The sequence below is a fragment of the Ipomoea nil genome, unplaced genomic scaffold (assembly GCF_001879475.1).
Source record: "Ipomoea nil cultivar Tokyo-kokei standard unplaced genomic scaffold, Asagao_1.1 scaffold2781, whole genome shotgun sequence".
Lineage (NCBI taxonomy): Eukaryota > Viridiplantae > Streptophyta > Magnoliopsida > Solanales > Convolvulaceae > Ipomoea > Ipomoea nil.
Genome location: NW_017619209.1, coordinates 231,933 through 242,324, shown reverse-complemented (window position 1 = coordinate 242,324; position 10,392 = coordinate 231,933). Strand labels below are relative to the sequence as shown.

The window sequence follows — 10,392 nt, the reverse complement described above, 5'->3', positions numbered from 1 at the left end:
TTAACATGGTACAGATTGCATGTTTTGACACGCACACACCCCAATACACATCTTATCTTACTCTATATAATAGCAAAATGTTTTTGCCATGTCATTTTCCCGCCTAAATGAAACGACATCATTCCATGGTATAACCTTAATTGCTAGATTTATTGTGGACGGTTGAATTATTAATTAATCACAATAATTAAGTTTTAAATGTCTTGGTAAATTCGAATTATTAATCACATTGAATTTTAAATGTCTTGACATATGAAAAGTTGCTTGCATATCAGAATTTTAAATGTCTTGACATTGAGAATACAAAATAAATTTAAATGGAAGACAATTATTGCAATCTTCAAGACTAAACATTAATTTTAAAATTAATTTGGTAGAGAGGAAGTAAATAAATTGTATTTTTATTTATACATCCATTATAATAATTAATCTTACAAATCTTATATATAAAATAAAATCAACATGTTTTAAAGTTTTTTAACCTAATAATTGTTATTATCATAACATAATAATAACACTTATAATTTTTACCATGTGCATCACATGGGGCATGAGCAATACTTTTCTAATTTTGAAATTTCCTGTTTAAAATTTTATAACATTATTTATATTTTTTTACGAAAAAATAAAGAATCATTTATTTATTGTATATAATTTAATTTACTAATTTGAAATTCTGTTATAATATATATGTGTGTGTGTGTAAAATTTTAACATATCATGTGATATCTAATAACACAATGCTTTATAATATATGCTAATAGTATGTTGTGATGTTTCAATATAACAACCAATTTAGTATTACCCAAAAAAAAAAGAGTAACATTTCGTAATTAATTTTAAAAATTGATGTTTGAATTTTATCAACAATAAAAATACTTAAATTTTATACCGTGCATCGCACGGGACAAATACTAGTATGCACAAAGTTCCATTGCCAAAAGTTTGCACACGCCGTACCATAAAAATGCACACACCAGTGTAAATAACAAAACTAAAAAAACGACACGGACCACATGATGCAAAGTTCCATTGCCAAAAATGCACAAAGTTCCAAAGCAAATGTCTGTATCTAGAACTAAATTAATTTACACACGGATCCAGTTCTCAATCAATTTTTAGGTCATCTAATTTTAATTAAACCTTCTTGCTCAAGAATCTCTTGGTTCACACATCAACCAAACAACACACACGCATCAACCTAACAACAGAAACGCAAATAAACTAAATGAGAAAGACAGGAAAATATAAATAATATTGCCAATTAGCAACTAAACCACACCCTATCTTGCACACGGTAAGACACTGCTACGCACAAACAACCACACCAAACAAGGCAACCCCCAAAAAACGCATCAACACGAAAACAGTGGTGCACCCGCCTAAAAAAAGAAGAAAAAAAATAGTTTGTTCACCAACTGAACACGCACACGCTACGCACATAACAGATATTCTAGTTCGTCCACCAACCCCCACCCCCCTCCCACCATCCCAGCGGAAAAAACCCAAATATTCAGCATATGCACAGACGATGGCAAGTAAATGCACTTACCCGATCGTTTTCTCCTCAAGCCTTGTTCACGCCAAGTTCACCTCATCAACCTTTGTAGTAATTCAAAGTATTAATTTCCATCCACAAACTCCCTAATTTAATGCTACAGATTCCAATAATATTATGTCCATAAATAAATTAGAATTACAATTACTAATATATCATTTACATTGGAAAATGTCCTTAATTACTACCCTAATCTCTTATAATCTCAACCATTGATGGAAATTGAATCAATGGATATTAGGAGTCCTCATGGTCTCATCTATTAGAGGGGGGTGCACCGGATTCGAAGCCTATATATATATATATATATATATATATATATATATATATATATATATATATATATATATATATATATATATATATATATATATATATATATAGGGTGATTCTCTGGTGCACACCACACTTTCAATGTGAACTTGTGCACCATCATGCTTCACTGATTTGTGATGATCCGAAGGCTATAAATTACGGTGCACTCTTTTTTTTGTACCTGTGTAACACAATAGCGTATTGCAATTTCGTAAATTACTATTTTCTAATTTTGAATTACCGGTTCCATGCGCCTTCCCGTGCATGTTTCACGGCGGAAGTTTGTGATTGGCGGTAGGATACGGAAACGCAGGCGAAGAGTTCCGGCTACCGTATAGGCGAGCGCAGAGTTGTTCGGGCGACCTCCATTCTTCAGTCCCCACCCCAGTGCACGTCCTTTCGTGTGGTTTGCAACTTCCAGCCGTAACAGCAGGCACATTTGCGATGAGCGTCACGGTGACTCCGGAGTTGCCAGGTTAGCAGTTCTGTGTCGCATACCATTCTCCATGTGTTTTAGTCTTACATCAGGTGTTCCGGCGGCCGGGATATACACGCATACTTAGCATACGGTATATATGTTAATTTCCCCAAATGCGTTTTTCTCCACAGGTCCGTATATACGTATATATGTTTTAGGTTTGATTACTAGATAAAACACTCGTGGGTGTTTGATTATAGGGAAAAAGATGGGCTGCTGATATATAGTGTAGTGTTTTACCGGCGAGCAGCATGGGTAGGATTTTTAAACCTGTGTATGTATTTGTATCGTGTTGCACAGATATAAATAACAAACACACTCATCATTCTTCTAGAAACGAATAGTACAGTGCACTACCAGGCCAACCACATAGTGTGGGCTCTACTGACACAAAAAAAAAACAAAAAACTTACAACATAGTTTTGGTTGAAACTAGAAACACATATGAACTTTTGCAATTCGTTGTTATATGCTTCACTTATAAACTTGGTTGCATGGTCCTGTTATGTGTTATCTCACATTTATTAACTAGGTTCTATAGTTTTAGGTTCCATGTCTACTATTCCCAGTCAGGGTATTTCATGTGTACAATAAAAAGTTTTAGGTCACATTTTTCTTCGTAGTTTATATGATTCGCTAATATTTTGTAAAATTAGAATTTCACCGCACCTTTTTCATTTTTACTATTAATTCTTGAATTAGATTTTGGAATTTAGTTACTTGTGTGGATCACAGCTTGAGTCCAGTGCACTTTCTTTGATTTTAAAATGGAAACATAGGATACGTTTGCTCGTGGGCTCTAATTCGAAAAGTTCAATCACTAATACAAAAACAGGTAGGTGTGTCTGTTGTAAAGGCCTTTTCGCGTCTGTTTTGCAATAGAAATAAACACAGGAATATAATGTTCAGGGAATTAACCAAGCTAATTAAGGTCTGGGGGTTTAGAATATGGATGATAAGTCTGAGGGTTTATAACGTTAAGGCTAAGTCCCAAATCAATGATGCTGCTGCCATTTGAGTTCGGTATGAATGCATTATCTCCCTGCATGGTTTAGAATATATTACGGAGTATATCGTATATTGCCATTTTAGTTAGGTGCAAGTAGCATAGGATATAGCTTGGGAGGGAATGAGTTCAACTGTTCGTAGCTCTTTTGATACAATTTTGGGGTGTATCGTATAGTATATTGCCAAACCCCCTCTCTCTCCACAGAAATATATAGATAAATAAAATTCTTTTTTTGTATGATCTTGTTCTAGTCATTTTATGGACAAACATCACTGTGAACAGAGTATGAGATTAAGTAATCCCCAAGCCTATGGACTAGTAATCTGAAATAGAAAGTGGTATGCAATTAATATGTTGTCTGCACGGTGCACATGTTTTCAAACTGCGTTTGGAATATGTTTTGCTAATCCAAAGCTCCCTCGTCTCAATGTATTCCAAGTGGGACTCACTTGCGACTTGATCTTGCAAAGGTTGCAGCTGAGCATATTAAAATATACATTTTGCTATGCACACACCCACACACACACATATAGCCCCGTTATAATCTGCAAACTAATTTCATTCATCCATCTAAGATGGTCAATGTCAGAAAATTAAAGGAAAAAATGATTTACAATGGTGCATTTAAAAATGTGTAATAGTGCATACACAAATAACTGTCATGCATTTAGAAGCTATAATAGCGCATTCGTGTGTGTACACTATTAAATATTTGTGAATGCATTATGGAGTGGTTTGAAATGCACTACTGCAACGATGTCAATTTGTTCTTGGCCTATTTTATTAATTTTGGGTGTTGGGTAATTTGCATTGTTAAATCTTGGATTACGTTTTGTTTTAATAATTCTAGAATTAGTTTTGGGAATTTAGTTACTTGTTGGATCAAGGCTTAATTGCAGTACTCTTTCTATGATTTTACATGTCAAAGGTATAATAGCTGCTCTATGTAAGATCTGACATGCGACAAATAACACCTCTGACCTTTGTCACTATGCCCGCATTGTATTACAACATATAATAAACACCCACCAAACATTAGTTATATCATCTAAGTACCCATTATAGTGGTAAGATTTGTTTATTGTTATGTTTTCCTGCCCCGTAATATTGTTGTGTTTTCGTCCACAGAGGGCCATGCAAACGAGGTGGGTAGTGAGCACGTCCCACATGGTGCACGTGAGTTAGTAGCAGAGCGAACCTCAATTTGGTGTTCGGACGTTGGCAATGAAATCACCCCTGTGGTTGGGCGGCGTTTAGCACATTGGATTTAGGCATCGACTTTTACACAAACTATGCACGGGTCTGTGGGTTTGATGTGCGGCTACACAGGGTCTGTGGGTTTGATGTGCGGCTACACACCATGAAACAGGACTGTGATGGGACGTCCGTGATGCGTTACTTGGTATGTAGCCGGGAAGGCATTAAGGGTGGTGGTATTAGCAAGCCGACCGGTGTAGACGGTGATAGTGGTGTTAAGAAGAAGCAACGAAGACGACGGACATCTAACAGGGTTAAGTGCAGAGCTAGGATCTGTTTAAGGAAGGTGAGCAGTGGGGAGTTCGAGATAACTGTGTTTGTTGAGGGGCATAGCCATCGTATGTGTTCCGACGCATCGAAATTATTTATGAGAGTTAACCGGAAGTTGGACGTGGCACAACAGGCGTTTGCAGCAAACTGTGTTAGGGCGAATGTAGGTTCATCCAAAGGTTTCAAACTATACAGGGAGGTCACCGGATCGTACGCAAATGTTGGCGCGACAGATACCGAGTTTCATAATTTCAAACGGGACCTCCAGGTTTACGTTGATGGCAAAGATGATGAAATGATTATAAAGAAGTTTAAAACGAAGCGTGCTGTTTGCGAGAACTTTTTTTTTTTTTTGATTACTACTTGGATGAAGAAAACCGGGTTGCACGACTTTTCTGGGCTGACCCCATTGGTCGTCGCAATTTTTCCTTATTTGGCGACATGGTCTCGTTCGATGCTACTTACGGTACAAACAGGTATGACCGCTACGCATGGCGTATGTGTTTTGTTTTTTTTTTTTTTTTTGGACTGTACGACAAGTGCATGCTTAGAACACTCTGGTGCGTGCCGACAACTTTTGTGCGCTGGGTTTTATGTTTTTGTTGCAATTAAACTGATAGTTTTTTTAATTTAGTGTGGTTCTGGCATAGCTTAACTGGTGCAGACCACCTTTTTCTTAATTACACCAGTGCAATTTGTGGATTCATATATAGCCATTGTTTTTAGTTTTTCTTTTTTGGTTTTTTTTTTTTTTTTTTTTTTTTTTTTTTTTTTTTTTTTTTTTGTCGGGCTGATTTTGCAAAGTGTCGTTTTTAATTTACCAACCTAAGATTGAAATGTTGGAATCAAAATTAGAGTTGGTATTGGCACGTGTACATACATAAAAATAAATGGAGAATATTAAATTGATTATATGTGTACTTGTATACATATGCTTGCATTTCCTCCCCCCCCCCCCCCCCACCCCCCCTCCGCCCCTCGATGTTTTACATAGTGGGTTGTTTGATCGGTATTTTGTATTTTGATCCAGGTACAGTTTGGTGTTTGTGCCGTTCACCGGGATGGACCACCACAAGCGGTGCATTACTTTTGCTGCCGGGTTGCTCACTAAAGAGGATGTCGAATCATATTCATGGCTATTACAGAGGTTTAAAACTGCAATGGGTACTGTCCCAACGTGTGTGATCACTGATCAAGACCCGGCTATGAAGATTGCTATTGCTCAGGTTCTGTCAGATTGCCGCCACCGTTTCTGTATGTGACACATTATGACAAAGGTGAACGAGAAAATTGGGCCCGACATGGTAAAAGACGTAGGTTTCCGCAACAAGCTGAACGGTATTGTTTGGAATGAAACCATCAGTGTAAGCGAGTTCGAAGAGCAGTGGCATTCATTAATGGAAAAGTACAATCTAGCAACCCACCGTTGGTTTACCAAGATGTATACTGAAAGGGAGTTTTGGGTCCCTGCATATTTTATAGATCTGCCCATGAGTGGGTTTTTGTGCACAAGATCCCGATCTGAAGCAGAGAACAGTGTTTACGGGAACTGTTCCCGACCCCACTTCAGCTTGGTGGAGTTCTATGTGCAGTTCGAGAGTGTACTGGAGACTCAGCGTTACAAGCAATCTAAGTTGAACGCCGAGAGCGAGGGTTACTTGCCCGATTTCAAGACCCCCTTAGCACTAGAACGGTATTTGGCACAGATGTTCACGATAACTATTTTTTATGAGCTACAACAAGAAATTGAAGCTGGGTGTTTCTATTGTCGAGTGGTGGGTATCCGTGAGGAGGGGGAGGTCATTACTTACAACATAAGAGGAGAGTGCACCGCTACCTACACCGTGCAATATACCCCGATAGGGAATCATGCATCCTGTAGCTGCAAGCTATTCGAGCGGTTGGGGTTAGTTTTTCGGCACATGTTCTTGGTGTTCAAGGATGCACAGGTTAAAAGCTTGTCGTTGGACTACGTCCTTCCACGTTGGTGTAAGCAGGTGGGGGGTGGTGTATGCTGTGGGCAGTGTTGTGATGTTCCTTCTACGGATTGTGGACCTAACCGGATGTGGAATGCAATGCACCAATGCGCTGCCTTGGTAGGCACCAACACGGATTGGCAGACGCGGATGCTGCAGATATTAGAAGATTTGAAAGAGGAATTTATGACTGATGGTTCGAACGTTGCCCCTGCAAAAGGTAACAATGCTGCCATCGTGGCTTTATATGGGGTTGCACCTCCGGCATCCATCACCATCAAGCCCCCGCCTCAAGCTAAAAACAAAGGGACCGGCTGACGTATTAAAAGCCAACGGGAGTTAGCTGTTTTGAGCAGTGGTAAAATAGGGCGTAAATGCGGTGTGTGCGGCGAGTACGCCCGTCATAACGCTCGTAGTTGTCCGTATAAGTGAGCGGGTGCTGCGGTACCGTCAGAATAACTCCCCCACCCACCCCTTATCGTCCCTTGGTAGACATTGCAACCTGGGTATCGTTTTATTTATTTTGCTTATTGTAACTCCTTTGGCAGCACCATTTCTTTTTCCATATTTGAAACGCATGATGTTTGTAATTCATGAAGTGCAATGTGGTGCACATAAAACGAGCATTTGGTACACTGTCTTCTTCTGTAGGTGTAGAACATACTTTGCGTTGTGGCCGTCTACTAGACAAACCCATTGCTCAAGCTAAGAATTTTTAGCGCTAATTTGTCATTTAATATTAATTGGCCAATCTCCATTTAAACTACATGTATATTCTCGCACACCAAATTGGAAGCAAAGAACACATAGCATTCGGGACGTGTGCAATTGGGCTTACTTTTGGCATTCGGTTGTATTGATAACTACGACGAGTGCAATGAGGTAGTAATAATATGCATTGTAATATTATTTGGATTGGGAACCAAAACAGGCCAAACCACAGGTCGGCTAGAGTATTTAAAATCAATTATTCCACCAATACCATAACGAAATTCCCCACCAGAATAGGATGGTTAAAAAAGCTACTTAACGACCCTCCACAGAATAAAATGTGTTGCACCACTGTCGTGCTAATGCTATAGGCTTTATATACACAAAAGAATAACATTAACAAGTTTTAAATGGTCCCATTGTGCATTCCCTAGCATGTTACCGACGTGTACGTCCCTATCCATGAAGCACCCGTTCCGACCTGATGGAGTCGTACTTCCCCACTCGTGTGACAATGGTACGCATATGGATATTTGTCTCACTGAGCAGAATGTTATGCAAGTAAAGCTTCCGCAAGTTCAGAAACAATGTAGTGCTCTTTGTTTGTAATCCAGTGTACCATTTTGGACAACGCTCCCCCACAAACGACTCCATATGGCGCATTGTATATATTGCCGATTCTGCGCGGCACGTGGTTTCACCCCATGTCAACGGCGTCCTCGTGGGTATCATGGACCTTAGTTGTAGTGCACGGGCTGGCTGATGTTCCGTTTCGAGATATGCAGCGAATAGGTCAATCTGCACACAACATCGGATTACAATATGGCATGCAAATGGTACTAACCGGTAAGGCGAATGACTATGAGTGCATGGGGGTTACCATTTCCGCCGGTGCTTGCCCATACATTTGAATTCCCGTGTCTGTCGCTGGTGCACTATCAATGATGTCGAAGGCGGGATGCTTGAAATTAATGCTCATAACATAGTAACGAGCGTTGTGTATTATTGCAAAAGTATAATACCACGACGTAAAATTATGTCATCGATATTGTGTATATTACAGAACATTTTATGCACGGATCATAAACTTACCATGTCTACCATGGCTAATCCCACACGGCCTGCAGCGTCGACCTCCACATCAAGACGACGTGCGAACCACGAAAGCCTTTCATTTCTGCTGGCAGCAACATTCACCACAGCCCCAATCTGCACACACCATTACAGTGTAATAAAATGAGAGTTCGAAACTGCCCAAGGGTAATTTCATGCTACTCAGTAGGATATATTGCACAGCTGGTTCAGCCGTAATAATTTTATCACAATGACAATTGTACTATAAATATTTTAAAAAACGTAACAGTAAGAGAATTCAAGCCTAGTCCCTATCATTTGCACTCACATAGTGCGGTGTGTGTAATAAAATGAGTTGGAGCTAATCACAGAGTCAGATCGCACGGGCCCCTACCCGGTCTAGTGTTTTTCTAGGCACATACCGTAACGGCTGTTGTTAAGAACAAGCGTGAACGCACAGTCCACCCCCTGGGTCTCTCTCTCGCATTCAGCACAAGACACCAAGCATCTACTACCACTTTGGAGACGTTAGTCCCCTCCTTTAGCGTGTCCAAGTTGGCCAATTTCGCTCTCCGGTTAGCGTGCTCGAAGTTGGGATGCATGCACATAACAATTAAAATTGCACCAGGACTGGAATGCATGCACGTAACAATTAAAATTGCACAAATGGTACTGCTTTCCTGGATTACTGGCTAATACTATTTAGCTTATTTACTCCATCATAGTATTTAGCTACACACACGAACAACGTTGGAGAACATTAACTACCTTATTTATTACTTACATCTCTTATATTTTTTAAACACTGTACTCTGTAATGGTTTGTAATATAAATTCCCCTTCATTTCCATGCTACTAGTAAAGCAAAGTAACGCACAAGAAAAAAACAAAACAGAATAAAAATCCCAACAAAGTTTAGACGAAACAGTGGTGCAATCCTGTTCGGCCTAGTCGTATGATTTACATTTTTTTTTTTGATAGATACTACCGGAATGCTGTTTTGTTTTGTTTTTTTTTTTTTTTTTTTTTTTTTTTTTTTTTTTTTTTTTTTTGTTACCATAGAGCAGTAAATGCTGGATTATTAATCCTCAGTAATGTACCATGTCTGGGATGCATGCACATAACAACTAACATTGCACCAGAACTGGGATGCATGCACATAACAATGAAAATTGCACCAGAACTAGAATGCTTGCACATAACAAGTAAAATTGCACAAATGGTACTGCTTTTCTGGATTACTGAGTAATACTATTTAGCTTATTTACTCCATAATAGTATTGTTGTTCCCACACGAACACCGTTGGAGAATATTTACTACCCGTATACTAGTAGTTGGTTACTAGTGCACTTTTAGGACTGGAATGCACACTTTTAGGACAAAAATGCACAGCGAACAAAAACCCTAAACCAACAACAAAAACCGCACTACTATAGCACAACCCTCATAATACAACCAAACATAATTAACAAGATAATGCACACGGTAATGAATGCTTCACCAGTAAACATAAGAGTACCACTGGGGGTGGGGAATTATCCACATTTATACCTGTGTAGTGGGCGTCACTACATTTGACGGTCCAGCCGTGGTACCTCCCACCCGCTGCGATGGTAATTTTGCCGTGGCCTTTGGGCCAGGACTTGGAGCGGTCGACGGTATTTGCACCAAGTAGTATGTGCAAGCATCAGTACACAGATCTGGACACACATGTAATCTGTAACACGCCTCACCTAAGAGGGT

The 10,392-nt window shown here is 39.3% G+C and overlaps 1 protein-coding gene across 1 annotated transcript; it reads left to right on the top strand.

Annotated features, from left to right (window-relative positions):
- Window positions 1-6,155: 6,155 nt before the first annotated feature.
- LOC109157435 (protein FAR1-RELATED SEQUENCE 5-like) lies at window positions 6,156-7,181 on the top strand. The gene has a single exon (XM_019305342.1). It carries the CDS (start codon window positions 6,156-6,158, stop codon window positions 7,179-7,181), a length of 1,026 nt encoding a protein of 341 aa, XP_019160887.1.
- Window positions 7,182-10,392: the final 3,211 nt, after the last annotated feature.

Coding starts and splice junctions, on each gene's coding strand:
- LOC109157435 (XM_019305342.1), top strand. CDS start 6,156: ATGACAAAGGTGAACGAGAAAATTGGGCCCGACATGGTAAAAGACGTA.